The sequence below is a fragment of the Momordica charantia genome, assembly GCF_013281855.1.
Source record: "Momordica charantia cultivar OHB3-1 chromosome 6 unlocalized genomic scaffold, Mcharantia_2.0 BLBB01000006.1, whole genome shotgun sequence".
In the NCBI taxonomy this organism is placed as follows: domain Eukaryota; kingdom Viridiplantae; phylum Streptophyta; class Magnoliopsida; order Cucurbitales; family Cucurbitaceae; genus Momordica; species Momordica charantia.
In genome coordinates this window covers 15662463-15679186 of record NW_028275164.1, presented here as the reverse complement: position 1 = coordinate 15679186, position 16724 = coordinate 15662463, and the positions used below count along the sequence as shown (strand labels likewise).

Genomic DNA, 16724 nt, shown 5'->3' with positions numbered 1-16724 from the left:
AACGAATCAGCCTTGGTTTAGCATCCTTCTTTATCAGTAAATATTTCAGAGCCGCATGGTCCGTGTAAACAATCACCTTTGACCCGACTAGATATGATCTGAATTTTTCAAAGGCGAATACCACTGCTAATAGTTCTTTCTCCGTGGTGGTGTAGTTAATCTGTGCCTCGATCAAAGTTTTGCTGGCATAGTAAATCGGGTGCAGCAGCTTCCCTCTGCGTTGAACAAGAACTGCTCCCACAGCATAGTCGCTGCCATCGCACATTAATTTGAAAGGCTGGTTCCAATCTGGAGCTGTCATTATCGGAGCATGGGTGAGAGCATACTTTAATGTATCGAACGCCTGCAAACAGTCAGATGTGAAGTTAAATTCTTTATCAATCTCAAGCAAAGAACAAAGAGGTTTAGAGATTTTCGAAAAGTCGTTTATGAATCTGCGATAGAAACCGGCATGTCCCAAGAAACTGCGGATGCCCTTGACATTCACAGGTGGGGGCAATTTCTCTATTGCTTCAATCTTTGCTTTGTCCACTTCTATGCCCTTTTTGGAGACTCTGTGCCCTAGCACAATTCCTTCTTGCACCATGAAGTGACACTTCTCCCAATTCAGGACTAAGTTTATTTCTTCACATCTTTGCAACACCCTCTTCAAATTATCCAAACATTCTGCAAATGATTTTCCAAAGACTGAAAAATCATCCATAAACACCTCAACTACTGATTCAACAAGGTCAGAAAAGATGACCATCACGCATCTCTGGAACGTTGCTAGGGCATTACAAAGCCCAAATGGCATTCGCCTAAAAGCGAACGTTCTATAGGGACAAGTAAAAGTTGTTTCTGCTGATCTTGAGAAGCGATTGTAATCTGATTATAGCCGTTGTAACCATATAAAAAACAGTAATACTCCTGACCTGCAAACCTATCCAGCATTTGGTCGATGAAGGGGAGAGGAAAGTTGTCTTTCTTTGTGGCTTTGTTCAGCTTGCGGTAATCCATACATATACGTCATCCACACACTGTCCTCATGGGTATCAACACTCACTCTTTGCGTTTTCCACTACAGTTATACCTCATTTCTTGGGCACACACTACACTGGACTTACCCACTCGCTATCTGAGATCGGATATATGATCCCTGCATCCAACCACTTGATAATTTCTTTCTTTACCACCTCCTTCATAGCCGGATTTAGTCTACGCTGGGGCTCTATAGAGTTCTTGCAACCCTCCTCTAGCACTATCTTATGCATGCAGAAACTGGGGCTTATCCCATTGATATCCTCAATAGTCCATCCAATTGCTCTCTGATGTGTCTTGAATACATTGAACAGCATATGTTCCTTTTCTAAGGGTAAGTTCGCTGCTATGATGATTGGCAATGTCTCTGATAAACCCCGGTAAGCATATTTCAGATGTTGTGGCAATGTTTTAAGCTCCAGCACTGGCGGGTCCTCAATAGATGGCTTGGGTAATCTAAGCTCTGGGTTTGTGAGGTCTAGGGATTCATATATTTTCTTCACAAATCCTTTGTTGGTGTTCAAGCATTCTGATTTGACAACTCTAGCTCCTCTTCAAATGCGTCGGCCATACTTTCGACGCCAACTGCTTCTAGACGTTCCAACATGACTTCTGTTTCCAGCTCCTCCATTAATGCTTCATCTAAGATCTTTAGTACTGAGAACTCTTCAGATTCAGCAGGAAATTTCATGGAGTCATGCACCGAAAATTTCACTTATTGATCTTGTACACGCATTGTAAGTTCACCCTTGTGGACATCTACTAAAGCTCTCCCAGTTGCGAGGAATGGTCTTCCAAGAATAATAGGGACCTCCTTATCTGCATCATAATCCAAAATAATTAAGTCAGCAGGGAAAATAAATTTATCTACTTGTACCAACACGTCTTCAATTTTTCCCTCTGGATGCGTAATGGATCGATCCGCCAGCTGCAATGTCACTGTTGTGGGCCTTGCTTCCCCAATGCCCAACTTGTAAATTGATAATGGCATATGATTGATGTTAGCGCCCAGATCACATAAGGCAACCCCTAGTTGTTGTCCCCCAATTGAAACTGGTATGGTGAAACTCCTAGGATCTTTCATCTTTGCAAGAATTTTGCTCGTGAGTACAGTGCTACAAGCCTTAGTCATTGCTACTGTTTCATACTTTCCCAACGTTCTTTTCTTTGTGAGTATTTCTTTCAAGAACCTCACATAATTCGACATTTGCTCTAGAGCTTCCACCAACGATATGTTCACGTGCAGTTGCTTCAAGACACCTAAAAACTTCTTGAAATGAACATTTTGCTCCTTTTTCTGCAACTGGTATCGCTGGCCTATATTCTGCTGGAGCATTTACATGCTCCGCCTATTTTCTTTTCTCAGGCACTATATTCTGTGTAAACCCTATCTCAGGTGCTCTAACAATTACTGGATTGACTGATTGTTTGGATGTGTTTTGATCGTCGTTTGGTTGTTCAGCTATTTGTTCTGGTTGAGTGGTCACGAGTACTTCTGCTGGCTTACTGTCCTGTTCTGACTGAGTTTCTCCGTGGTCAACTCGAGTATGTTTCTTGCTCAATGCTGGGTGATTACGCTTGTTTACATGCGTAAAAAGAAGGTTTTAGATGCTGTTTTTACTATGTTTCAGCTTTGTTTTGGACTTTTCTCGGTCATTTGAGTTCCAATTCATGCAAAATTCATATATGATGGTTTGTGGTTGGCTTATATTGTATTTATGACATTTTAGGACCATTTGGGAGTGCAAATTAATCAAAAGAAGCAAAAAGTCGGAAATACCTACATGGGAGGCGCCAGACGCCTGGGAAGGCTCCAGAAAACAGTTTTTCTTCCAACTTTGCCCTTAATGAAACGCGTCTTCCCATGCGTTTTGGTGGTTCCAACCGATGCATACGTGTAGAAAAAGTGTTCCACTATCAGTTTGAGCACGATTTGGTCAGTCAAAAGAGTTAGAAATGGGTGATTCACCATCGTTTTAGGACCTACCTAACCAATTCTGCACAGCTATAAATTCCAGCAGCTTCTCCACCAAATTCATCAAGCCTTGCTTCCTTCTCTTGATCATTTTTAGTGTTTCTTTGTTGCTTTCTAAGTACTTTTGAGTTGCTTTCATTAGTTGCTTTTGGTTTTTAAATCCCGAGTACTTTACATTCCTTTATTGAGCTTTGTTTTGTTTCCATTTGTACTTAGTTATTTTCTACTTATTCAAATATATAAAAATCCAGCACTTTGCTTATCTTCCCTTTGCCTTTACTTTATTTTTAGTTAAGAGAGTTGTGTTTTTGGAGGAAAGAGCACGTGACACTCCCCTTTGCTTGAAAGAGAAGGGCGAAGCTCTCAATCCCGATAAAAACTCTCCGTTAGTTAACTTTTGTTGTTCACACATGCATTCCAATTTCAACCATTTTACTTGCTGTATTTTCTTCAATATGTCTTTCTAAATTCCCGTCTTTAGCCCGGTTATGGATAGTTAGCCTTTTATTTCTAAAAAGGGTTGCTAAGAAGTAGTGTTTTTGCTTTCCATTCATTGCTCAACATGTTTTCCCAGAAAGTTAGGATTTAGAGAAGGCCACTGTAAGTCTTAACAAGTCAATACTGAAAAGGTTTCTTATTTGCATTGTTGAGTGGTTAAACCGAGGAGAGGAGCGCCTTAGACATAAGGGTTCTGCTTAAGTTGCCTAGACATAGGACCTTAACCCGAGGTTGCGACTATTTCCATCCTAAAACTAAGATATCTCTCATAATAGACATATTAGGGAATGTCTTAGGACTTTGAACTTGCTTAGACATAAGTCAAGTGAAAAGCGTAGTCGTTGGTTCCTAAAGTAAAATGCATATCGTCCTTAGCATATCCTTGATTCTTCGTTGGCTAACTTGAAGTAATTCGGGCTAGGTTTTATCATTATAAGTCCAAATCCCAAATCCAAAACCATTATTTGTGACCACTTCCCATTTTACAAGAATCACTCATTTCAACATTCACTATTCTTTAAAACTTTAGAGTTTGGAAATTATTTAGAAGTCCTTGAGGATCGATACTTGGATACTCCATCCATTTTATATTACTCTGACAGGTGTGCGCTTGCATCTATATAATTGTTACCACGCTTAGTGCGTGCGTTCAGCAAAACGCCAGTCACTGGGGCATTCAGATGCACCGGAGGTAATGCTTTCCCACTTCGCAAAGTGAGGGCCTTGTATTGTTCCTTACCATCTCTTTTTGGCACTTATGTGTCGCTGGGTAATGCTCCAATCGGTCTGCTCTTCAGATCCGTAGCTAATTGGCCTACTTGCAATTCTAGGTTCCTTAATGATGCAACTTGGCTTTGCACAGTGGCATCATTATTGGCCATGTATTGCTTCATCGGCTTTTCCAATGATGCAAATGATCCTTCGGATTGCCTATGTGCTACCACCTGTCCTTGATTTGCAAAACCAGGAGGATAACTTACCTTCTGCTGAAATGTTGGAGCATTGGATGTTCCCGCATTGTGTCCACCTTGATTGCCACTCCAACTAAAATTAGGGTGATTCCTCCAGCCAGGATTGTACGTGTTCGAATACGGATTGTTTCTATTATTCTACGGGTTCCCCAGATAATAAACTGACTCCGGATTTCCAGGGCAGTTGTTGTAATGGTGGTCTCCTTCGCAGAAAGAGCAAGAAATTCCTTGAATTTGATTAACATTAGCCATACCAACTGATGCTCTAGTTGGACTTTGCTGCGTCATACTCCTCATTACCAAGTCCGTCACATTCTCAATCTTTGAATTCAATGCAGTATATGATTCAGACTCAACCAGCCCCTTACTCGATTTTCCTTGAACAGCTCTGGGATCAGACCATGAGTGATTGTTTGAATGCTTCAGCATAGTGTTTTGCTAGCAAAGCCCCATTTGCAGACGCATCCATCACTAGGTGTGTGGCATCATCCAAAAGCTTTGTAATATGTCTCTATTTGTATGCATCTTGGGATCTCATGATGAGGGCACCTCTGCAATAATCGTTTGAACCGCTCCCAGGATTCACTGACTGATTCCCCAGCAAATTGCTGAAAATTGTTGATCTCATTGCGATATTTAGCATTTTTGCTAGGTGGGAAGTACTTCATCAGGAACTTCTCAACCAAGTCATCCCAACTTGTAATAGATTCTGAATGAAGGGACTCCAACCACGTTCTGGCTTCATCTCTAAGTGAATACGGAAATAGCTTATGCCTCAACACTTCTTTGCTCAATCCTTCATCCTTGAATGAATTGCAAACTCCCATAAAGAATTTCAGATGCTGATGCGGGTCCTCCGTAGCATGTCCATGAAATTGACCCACTGTCTGAAGCATCTGAAACATCACTGGTTTCAGCTCAAATTTGGAAGCTTCAATTTCTGGTTCCGTGATAACTGGGTTGAAGTTGTAAAATGCCGGAGCTGTATATGCTCTGATTTCTCTATCGATGTCGTTTGCTAAGAGTACAACATTGAGATGGGGTACTGCTACATCAGGATGAGCAGCGACAGGAACCCCGTCTACTATTTCCTCTATTCTCACATTTGGCCTTAAAGGCACATTAGGCGGAACCGACTGATTTACTCTGTCCATATTGGCTGCCGCTTGTTGTCGCCTCTGCTCTCGTAGATTTCTGTGGAGGGTGCGATCTATTTCGTGATCAATAATATATTCTAATCCTTCGTAATCGTTCATGCACCTCGCAAAAACACACAGCAAAATACAAACGTGAAAATGAGAAAAATCACTTCAGCACCATATCTACAAAAATCAATGTTAAAATAAAATCGCAAAAAATCCCCGGCAACGGCACAAAAAACTTGTTGCGTCCACACAACTGTGTCGACAATGCGTGCAAGTATACACGAATAGTCAATTGTAGTACATAACGAGATCGTATCCACAAGGATTTTTGGTTTATATTTTAATGATAAAAGCATATACCAACAATTAAAAAATATACAGAGTTGAGTATGAATATTATCTAGCAGAATTAAAACAAAGGAATAACAGGACGATAGAACGTTGCAAGAGACAACAGTTTCAAAGCTATCGACGCAAGGAAATAGCAGCACAGGAAGCGATAATGGAGGATTAAAAGATATGAAGGTGGTGGGGGAGATTCAGCATATTTTAACACGTTCTCAACTAGCGTAGCTAACATTTATTAGTGCCCAGTTCGACTCGGTTTCCTTTTGAGACACCCCAAACATGAGTAAATACAACTTCCGTTGTTAAATACCCAAGCACTAAATCCAAACTATAGGCATGATTAGGGGACCTCATTCCTGAGTATCCCTATAGCTATAGAAAAGCGCTAATCACAAGCAAAACAAATCAGTAACCACAAGCCCTTCTGGGTCAATATCGAAGCTAGCATACACGAAACAGCGGCCAACAGTAACGCGAAGAATTGAAAAAAAAATTCAGATTTTCTTAAAAATAAATGTAACATGCTAGAGATTCGGTCTCAAGTCAGTTACAACGTGTGAACCTCCCCCGAAATGGGGTTTAGCTCATAATGGATGAAGAAAACAAAATGGAAGAAGAAGAAATACAACCCATAGTAGAAAATTAGCTAAATGACAAAGAAGAAGAGCAGTCAGCGCAAAGCAGCAGACGAGCTTCCCCTTTCTGGCGTCAGCTCTCTTCCCGAAAATGGGTATATTCCATCCCTTGGTCTTTTCAGCTCTCAAATTTTGTCTCCCTTGGGATCTGCGTGTCCGTTGGCTATGGCAACCTTTCCTTTAAATATCGGGTCCTGTTTTTAGGGCACCCGACTGGGTATTGAATGGACATAAGTGAATCTCGTGTTTTTTAATTAACTTTATAGACACTCATGCCCTGATATCACTATGCTCCAGCGTTTATATGCTCCAACTTGACAATGCTTTGGCTTTTCCTCTTTGGTTCAGCACTTCTTTCTCTTATCGGCTCCTTCTTAAAAACATGTGCAAAAGAACCATAAATACGAGAATTTATGCTGTTTTTGGCCAAAGTTCTCAAGACTAAATATTTTTAGTTATGAGTGTGCAATTAAACACTATTTGTGCTAATTACGACCTAAAACCGACACACTTTGACATTTTAATGCACATGTTCACCTAAATAAACACCAAAATAACTCTCTTTTGGAGAGTTATCAGTTGCCCAGGGGTCAATCAAAACAATTACCTCCTTCGTGTTAATGCACCCACGATTATGTACTCAACCCTAATACAAGTGACTTAGGCAACTCTTGTAAGAACAAGCACCTCCTAAACACACATCGCAACACCTAATATAGATAAATCAAAAACTTTCAATTGAATTTATTCTTTCAATTGGTATTTTTACTTATCCATCCGCGTATCTTTCAAAAATAGAAACTTAGGGAAGTGCTTTATAAACATATGGATAAAAATAACGTATTTCATTTAGCCTCGTCATGCCTACTACAAAGAATCACCCAAGGGGAACAAGAAGGGACTTACCTTGAAGGTCAAAGCTTTGGATAGAGAGAACTTGTTCTAGATCCAAAGTGAAACAATTAAAGGGTTTTGTGCATGTTTCAAAGGGTTTTGTGCAACTAGATCAAAATGCACCAATGCTCACGGTTTTGGGAGCAAAGAAGAAAGCTTAAGGGCTATTTTCATTCATCAATAATGTAACCTCTTAAATGTACAGGAAGAAACCTATATATAGACATCTTGAAATTCCATAAAAGTAAGAGCAAAAAACTTTTATCTAAACCTAGACTAAACTAATAAAGGGACATAACTAAGGTACAAAACCTTGCACTTGGGCCTAAAGGCAATTACAAAAATTACAAATTAAGTCCAAAGGAAGGGTAAAACAAGAAATACAGAAACACAAATTTAAGGTTTAAACTCTAAAGAAACCCTAATAACATTTAAAATAGAGTCTTCGACTTTTGGTATTCCAATTTGGTTTCTATATTCTTTCTAAATACGTTCTTCCTCCTTAAGCTTAACATTCCAAATGTTAAAATGGAGATCTCCTTCCTCTTTGTTGCGCTCTAGCTTGGCCATAAGAAGTATTTTTGAACTTGCTTGTTTATGAAACCTTGCACCTTTTTGGCTTGCAACCTCGTAATCGGTCCTCTTGGTAGTGTTTGGTCTCCTTGATGCACATCACAAGAATTTTCATGGTTCTTGGGGAGTTCAATCCTACCATGGAATTTAGTGATAACTCGGCCTCTCCCTTACGTAGGTCCAATCTTTTTAATTCAGTCTCTTCCTCTTTGTTGTCATTCTCGTCCCCAAGCATAGGGATCTCGTCTGGCATTGTAGCGTCATCTTCCTTATCGTGAAATAACATCACTTGTAGTTCCCATTCTTGGCAGTGGTGTCCCGATGTAAACTTTTCATCGCACCTAAAGCACATACTCTTCACTTACTTGCTTTGGTATTCACTTTCCGATAGGCTTTGAAATTCGGTGTGGTTGACCCCCCTTTTAATGGCATAATAGTCGTGAAAGTTGATGTATTTCGATTAGGGTTTAGAGTGATGATACGTGCGGGTTGAGAAGAGTTATGTGATGAGGTGGCGTGACTGGTTTAGGTCGACCCGTTAGTTGACGACGCGGGTCTCGGATTCGAACCGGAGGAGGTGCTAGCTCCTTTCAATTGTCGAGTCAATTCATGGTCTTCAATCAGTCGGGCTAAATATATTTTAGCCTTAAGGCCCAAAAGTTTTGAAACCCTAATTTCACTTTGAATCACGTCTCTAGCCTACTAGCAAACTTGCTCTCTAAGATAGACTCCGGTAAATCGTTTAATGTTGTTGCTAGCTACTCGAATTGCCACCGATATTCTCGCACGGTGAAGTCTTACTGCAGAATTAGGAATTGTGCACATAGATCACTTTCCTTTCCCGTTTGAAACCATTCGAGAAGCATATCATGAGCCCCCAACTAGAAAAAAGGGTGTGACTCTCCTCCTACCGATGCCATGACAGTGCTGCATCTTCTAGACACAGAACAGCAGCCTCCAATTTATCTCTCTTCATCAATTGATTCACGATGAAGTAACGCTCTACACAATGTAACCATCCATCAGGACCTTCCCTACCTCTCTCTTGAAGATCGGTAGCTCCAATTTTCTCAGCCTCATGTCAAACAGAGGAATCCCTCGCACACAAGTCAAAGTTCCTACCTCGTTATGGGTGTTGGAATTTCCTTCCTTCTCTTTCGATTCAATATCAATTAGCTTTTTTCCATTGTCGATTCGAGTCCTCTCAGATGACTCAGTTTTTTCACTCTCTCGTATCATCCCCACGATTCTTTTTGTCATTAATTGCTTCAAAACCTTGCTCCAACTTCTACTCCATCTTTTGTTCAATTGTCAGCCCTATCTATTCGCAAAATTGCACAAATCATTGGTCCATTCTCTCCTCCATACCCGATTGGAATGTCTCAATTGCCTCCTTTACCACAATAATTCTAGCTTCCATTTTTCCCACCATTCCCGATAATAACTTGCTCTGAAACCAAAATGATAAGACTCAATCTTATTTATGATAACAGAGTAAACCTACAAAGATTCGAGAGCTTCTAACTCTCCCAAATACTCAAAATATGAGCCTTACAACATATATCCCAAAACTTACCCTCTCTTCCCAAACATACCTCACGACACAGTCTCTCCCTAACGAACAATATTCTTTGGGACCGACAATCATATGTCTTCACTCACTACGTGGTCCCCTCTTTTCTTTCCTCTTTTACGAGTCTAAAACGTTGTGACTGGAGGCCTATCACAAAAATTTTGAAAGATGAAGAATTGGAGGATTATTTATCCAACTTGTTGAAAAAAGAAAGAAAAAAAAAAGAGATGTTTTTTCCACTTTGTCATTTATGTTCCTATCTATTATCTTGGGAGACTCCATCTGACTTTTTATGTATATTATGCTTTAGAGATAAAGGATTTTCACTCTTTGTTCCAGGGTTTTTCCAAGGAGTGGGGCACATCTCTTTTACAGACAATAAAAAATCCTCAGCTCTGCTTTGTTTCTCAGCGATTGTAACGACTTATGTAAATTGGCGTGTAGCTTCTTTATTCGTTGGGCATATTTTCTTGACTACGACCATCGGACAAACCAAACCATCTTGGACTCTCCATTTATCCACTTGATTTGGGCCCATGTATAAATCGAGCTATGGCTTCCAACAAGAAACATCCATGGATTCAAGCCACTTTTCCGATAAATAGATTTTCATCCTAAAACACACTCACAAGCGTCATGTACACCGAATAAATCTTGATCGTTAATCCTAATCTTTGCAGGAATGAATCGACATAGTTACCTTTCACATCGATAGTCACTTCTACACAATATAACAAAGAGCAGTTTCAATCTACAATCTCAATGAAACCTACGAAACAATTGCTAATGTCTTTGAATAACTCCATACTCCATAGATTCAATGGAATATTTCTAAATTTTACACAACCACCGTAAAATGGGACCACAGTGTATTTACTAAGTTTTACTTCATCACAAGCTTCCACCTCTAATGTTAGGTTGGAGGGAATTATAAGAATAGACTATTGCAATTGGTTTACAAAAGCTTCTAAAATTTTTCCTAATCATCACGGAAATCCTCTGTCAGCACAACCACTTCTCTCCAAGAGTTTTTTCTCACCTCATTTGTCATCATGTCGAGTATGGCCGACAAGACAAGTCCTTGACTGACATCTTATCTCTTTGGAATCTACTTTTAAAAAGTAAAGATAAGCGTGGCCGACAAGAGGCATCTTATCTTTGATAAAGCAGGAAAAGAAATAAAGTAAAGCGGAAAATTATTACAAACTGACAAAATAAAGAAAAGACTGAAAGTAAAGGCTGATATGACTGTTTTTGGACTGGATGCCTTCTTTAGAAATCTGACGAAGTCACCCGGCTTCTTCTGATTTAGCGAGGATTGCAGATTCTGTATATCAATCGTAAAGGCTTCTCTGGTTTCCAATTAGGCCGTTCCATCCAGGGTCTTACTCTCGGCTTCCCGCCTTTCACTGCCCAAGGAACACCATAGATTTTCGACTAGAGTTGCCTTGTGAGATATGAAATCCTCTCATCTGAGTCAATCCTGTACGCTACCTGTGTTACCTTGTGGTTGGTTATTCCACATCAGAAGCATGCCATCTACTGCATCGTGATTTCTTTTGCAAGTCCTTCACAAAAACAGACTGGGATAGTGATGGTAAGATCGGAATACAATGATCTTATCCAAAATTCAAAACGAAATTTAAACAAATTAATTTACATAATTTACAATAAGAAAATTTAAAATAAACTCTTGAAATATCTAGTCTCAGCTAGGCTGTGAATCTAGATATGGGTCGTTGATGTTGTATCCATCGAAGGGATCGAAGTCTTCTTCGTCGTCTACGGCATCATTGTTGACAGAGGCGGAAGAATCTACATCCGTCTGGGCTTCGTCGGGATCAGAAATCTGAACTGCAACGGTATTGAGTACTGAGTTGAAGTCGGCTTGGGATCCGGCTCCAGCTAGCGAACTCATGACAGCATTTTTGGCCAGAAGGAAGCTCTCATCTTCTTGCCTTGTCATGTCTTGAAGATGAACGTTGGTTTTCAACCAATCCTTCATCTTGTCAGATTCTAAGTAGGAATAATCGAATTTTTCCCACCATTTGATGCGTAAAGCTTTGCTTAATGCTTTGAAGTTTCCACTGGGTCCTAGCTGGAAATTCCAGCAAAAGATCCATGGTATTTGAAAGTACAAAGCAAATCTAAACGTCTTAGAGAGGGGAGACGAGTAGATACTTTGTTGGAATAGGTGGTAAGACCTCTGAACTTCTACCGGAAAAATTTCGTCGGAGAGTCCGAAGTAGTTCCACCAAGTTTGAAACCAATTTGGAAAGTGAGATTTGTAAGCCTGCTTACAGAATGTCACAAACCAAGAATGGTTGTAACCTTATAACTAGAAAACAATATACCAAGCTTTCATGTAGTCTCGGTAATTGTATGATTGAGGTTGAAAGGTTGCCGACAATCTCTTTCCTACAAACATACCCTGTTTCCAAGAGGAAGGGGTAAGAATGCGGAAGATCCTGAGCTTTGAGTAAATGGTCCTAGAAGGATCATTTCTGTCTGGAACATGAGTTATTTCTGCAGACTTTGAATCTACCAGAATAAACTCATAGTAAGTTTGGGTCTTTTGAAGATCCTCTGGCAGGAAATTGAAGCCATGAGGAAATATCTGTTTGCAGACTTCTTGGACCGAAGGTCCGTCGAACTCTGGTTCAATGGTTGAGTCCACCAGGGTAGTTTTGGTGAAATAACCAGTGATGGGAGGCCTTGGTTGGAAAACCTTTGGCCTGACTATTTGAGAAAACGAGGAAGGGTTCCTCGAAATCGTTGGTCTGGGAGCGGCGGCTGCCGTAGCAGGGCGCCTGTTTCTCGTTGTATTGCCGCGGGGGCGTAACAACGTGCTTGAAAGAGTTGGAAGGCTCGGAGGGCCTGATTGGATAGTCAAGGTTCTCTGAGAAGAACCTGGCTGACGCCTGGATACCGTTTCAAACTGGATATCCATGGCATAATTCTCTACACTCATCGGTGATGGTACAGATGATTGATTAATGGGCCTTTTGCCCTTTGAGATAGCAGCCCTTGAAGAGGATGCTACTGTTTGGGGAGAAATGGAAGACTCATTTCTTGGCGACGGAGGTCGCTGATTGGTTTGCGGCGGTGGCCGCTGAGAGTTTGACCGTCTCCGGCCGGGAGGAGGTTCCATCTTGAGGAAGGGAGGTCAGAGCTGATTTTGATGTTTTCAAGAGATGTTCTCTTGAGAGGTAATCAGCAAGGGAGTTTTCACTTCCTTTTATAGGCTCGATTTTGAAATCAAAGCAAGATAATATTGCCTGCCACCTTGCGAAGATTTGCTTTGAGACAAGATTCTTTACATCTTTTTCGAAGATGTATTTGCTTGCTTTTGAGTCTGTTCGTACAGTGAAATCCTTGTTGATAAGATCTCCTTGGAACTTTTGAACGCAAAGTACTATTGCTAATACTTCTTTCTTCACTGTGGAATAGTTTTTCTGGGCACTATTCCATATTCCTGAATGATAACGGATTATGGAGATTTTTCCGTTAACTTCCTGTTTGAGAACACCGCCGTAACCGATTTCTGAGGCGTCGGTGTCAATAATGAGGTGCGCCTGTTCATCCACTAAGGATAAGCATGGGATGCTTTTTGCCAACGCTTTGATGGATTGGACTGCGCGTGTATGTTCTACAGTCCAAGGCTTTGGATTCTTCTTTAATCTGTCATATAGTGGCCGACAGATTGTACGGAGATTTTTAATAAAGTCTCCAATATAATTCACACAACCCAAAAACCGCTGTAGTTGCGTTTTGTCTTGTATAACATCTGGAAATTTATCCACAAATTCCAGAGACCTTTGGATGGGTTTGATGATTCCTTGATTAATATTATAACCGAGGAATCTAATCTTTGTTTGGAACAATTTAATCATTGGTTGGGATACCACAAGACCATTTGTTCGGATGATATTGAGAAACAACTGGAGATGCTTGAAGTGCTAATCTACAGTGTTTGAGAATACCAGAATGTCATCAATGTATACTATTGTGAATTCTTGGTATTTGTTGATGATATCATTCATTATCTTCTGGAATTCGGATGGAGCATTCTTCAATCCGAATGGCATGACGTTCCATTGATATTGTCCGAATGGAACATTGAAAGCCGTCTTGTAACGGTCACTTGGATGAATCTGAATTTGCCAAAACCCAGATTTTAGATCAAACTTTGAGAACACCTTCGCAGAAGTGATCCTTTTTAGTAAATCCTGACGGTTAGGTATAGGATACCTAATCCATTTTAGGACTTTGTTGATAGGCTTGTAGTTTATAACGAGCCTAGGAATTCCACGTTCTTTTTCGGCCTAGTTGTTGACATAAAAGGCCGAACATGACCATGGGCTTTTGGAAGGACTGATTAGCCCCTTTTTGAGAAGATCTGTTATCTCGTTGGTACAAGTCCTTACCAGATCTTTGCTCATTTGAATGGACCGAGCCTTAGTAGGAATTTCGGCTTCTTTAAAATCATCAACGTATGGCAGATTTACCATATGCTTTTTTCTATCCCAAAACGTATTCGGGATGTTTGAACAAACTTCCTTCTCGAGCTTTTTCAGGAAATTTTGTATTTTTTGCTGAATGGATGACATGTTGATTTGAATTGCCACCTTGCAAGTCTTTATATCGTCCTGAAGAAATTCAATCTGCTTTTCCTTCTTGGCGATACTGTTGATATAAAGACTAATATCTTCTTCAATGGACGAAATATATCTTGGAATTATTGGCTGACTGAATTCGAAGATAATTTCTTTGTTGAACTTCTTTGAGACAATTCCCATATCAGTGACTGAAAAAGGATATAATTGAGTCAAGAAAGGGGTACCTAGAATTACTCATTCATTGAGGTTTTTGACCAGGATGAAGGTATTGATAAGGCACATGTCGTCTTTGCAGATGTGGACCTTTGATAATTTGTATTTGATATTCAACGGATTTCCACCGGCTCCGCTGAGACTTTCTTTGGTTTTTTCAAAGTATTTTGAAGGGACCAATCCCTCTTGAATAACGTTCTGATCGGCTCCAGAGTCGATAAGAGCGAACGTCTCTAATTGGAAGTCTCGGATTTTGAACATAATCTTGGACATCCACTTCTGATTCTGAACTTTACTGATGTAATTGATCCCGCTTGGTGAACCAATCTGTAAGGTCTGTTCAGGTCTTGAAGAGGAGGTTTCTCCTTCTGTTGCTTCTGACTCTTGGAATTTTCCAAAGGCGAATTCAAGAGTAGAAAGTCGTTGCTTGTTACTAGCAACTTTTTTTTTGAGATTCTTCACTTCAGTGTGGAGATCTTCAATTTGGATCGGCTTCTTGGCTTCTCCTTTGACCCTTTTTAGAATATCTTGGAAAGAGTATTCTATTAGGTTATAATCTGGTTTCCTTTGAAGAGCTTCTGCTTCAAGGTTTTGCCGAAGTTTCACAAGGCACATTCTCTTGGATTCTTCATCGGGTAGTCTATCAATTAGATCAAAGAGGGCCTCTTGATCTCTACTGATGACATTGATATGGCCATGGCATCTTCCAGCGCAATGGCCAGTGCAAGGAATAATTTCATCTTCTTCAGAGGAATCACTTTGAGAATAGAACGTCTCTTCATCAGAACCTTCTTCGTTTATGAGGTTGATCTCATCATTGTCGATAGAAGATTCGGAACTCAAAGAGCTTTCTTCTTCGCTTCTGATGGCATAGAGAAGAGATTGTCTTGTTTCTTCATCTATAGTCAGAGAGTTGATTTTGTCCTTCAAAGGGCACTTACTGGAGTAGTGTCCTTTGCGGTTGCATTTGTAGCAGACAACAGAGGACTTATGAGGACGATTCTTAGAATAATCCTTCTTTCCTTTGTTCCTGTTGTAATATTTCCGTTTACGCCTTGGTAATTCGGAATCTTTTGATTTGCTCTTGTTGAAGAGTCGCTTGTTGGAAGATTTCTTCTTCTTCTTCCGTTCTTCTTCAGGTCTATTGTCAAGACCATATTGTTTGCAAAAAGTTCCCAATTCCTTTCGGTAGTCAGGATCTTTGATGACTTTGGCTGTATGCCTATTCTTGAGACAGAGATTAACGCATATCTGTTGATTCGTGGCGTTAATGTCTTCGAATGTTAACTCCGCCCAATCGATACGATTAGTTGCAGAGTTTGTTACCGCAGTCTGGTAGAATTTTTGAGCAATATAATATGGAAGTCCTTCAACGAACTTTTGCTTCCAGATATCTGCTCCGCATGTCGTAATGGTGTAAAGACGCGCCAGGAAGATGTCTTTATATCATTTGTAGTTACTCATCTTTCGGCATCGAAGGCTTAAAAGAGCTTCGGCATTGAGATCTGAGTATACTTGAGTGCTACCAATAAAATTCTTGGTCATAGCATAGATTAATTGATTTACCATATCTGGCTCATCAATCTGCATAGTATTAGAACCTTCCTGCTTGACAATCGATTTAGTCGCCGTCAGGATTTTCGTTCTATCTTCGTCGGTTAGCTGGTTATGCCACCAGCTTCTTAGGTTTCCAGAAAGGCCCGAGATAAGGATGTGGGCTGTCTGTAAAACCGACTTCTTGGTGCTGAAGGCAGTGGCTGCCATCATCATTTTTTGAAAAGTATTCATCATTTGAGCTTCAGAATACCCATCGATATTCCAAGTAATTATAGAAGATCCGTCATAACTTCGTTGGTCATGGCGAAGATCGTCCCATCCCATATCTGGAGGAGATGGTCTTGGATAATGATTCTTTACTTCCGTGTGCATGGTAACCGGAAGTATTGTTGAGGATGAAGCCTGGGAAGTAGTGGGTATGGTGGTCACTACATTTATACTTTTGGCCGCCTCGGGTTTTTGAGAAGATTATCCTTTATTAAGGGACAAAGAAGAAAGTCTTCTGTTGATCTCAGCAAAAAGATCTGAGGGGTCTTCTTTGAGAGGTCTAATCTTAAAACTATTTGGTTGAAAGATTGGCTGGCAGGGGTCTACTGGAGGGATCCCTGGAATCTTTGAGACGGTAGGAAGAACTGGATTCTAAATTCTTTCTACAGCTTTAGATACCTCAGAGAGGATCTTGTTTGAGTAGTTGAGTTGATGC

The 16724-nt window shown here is 40.3% G+C and overlaps 1 protein-coding gene and 1 non-coding gene across 2 annotated transcripts; one reads left to right on the top strand and one right to left on the bottom strand.

Moving 5' to 3' along the window:
• Window positions 1-1735: 1735 nt before the first annotated feature.
• On the bottom strand, window positions 1736-2356 carry LOC111019597 (uncharacterized). Its single transcript, XM_022295989.1, has one exon. It carries the CDS (start codon window positions 2354-2356, stop codon window positions 1736-1738), a length of 621 nt encoding a protein of 206 aa, XP_022151681.1.
• A 2639-nt stretch (window positions 2357-4995) lies between these two features.
• LOC148210771 (small nucleolar RNA R71) lies at window positions 4996-5102 on the top strand. The gene has a single exon (XR_015792053.1). It is a non-coding gene; the product is annotated as a small nucleolar RNA R71 (small nucleolar RNA).
• Window positions 5103-16724: the final 11622 nt, after the last annotated feature.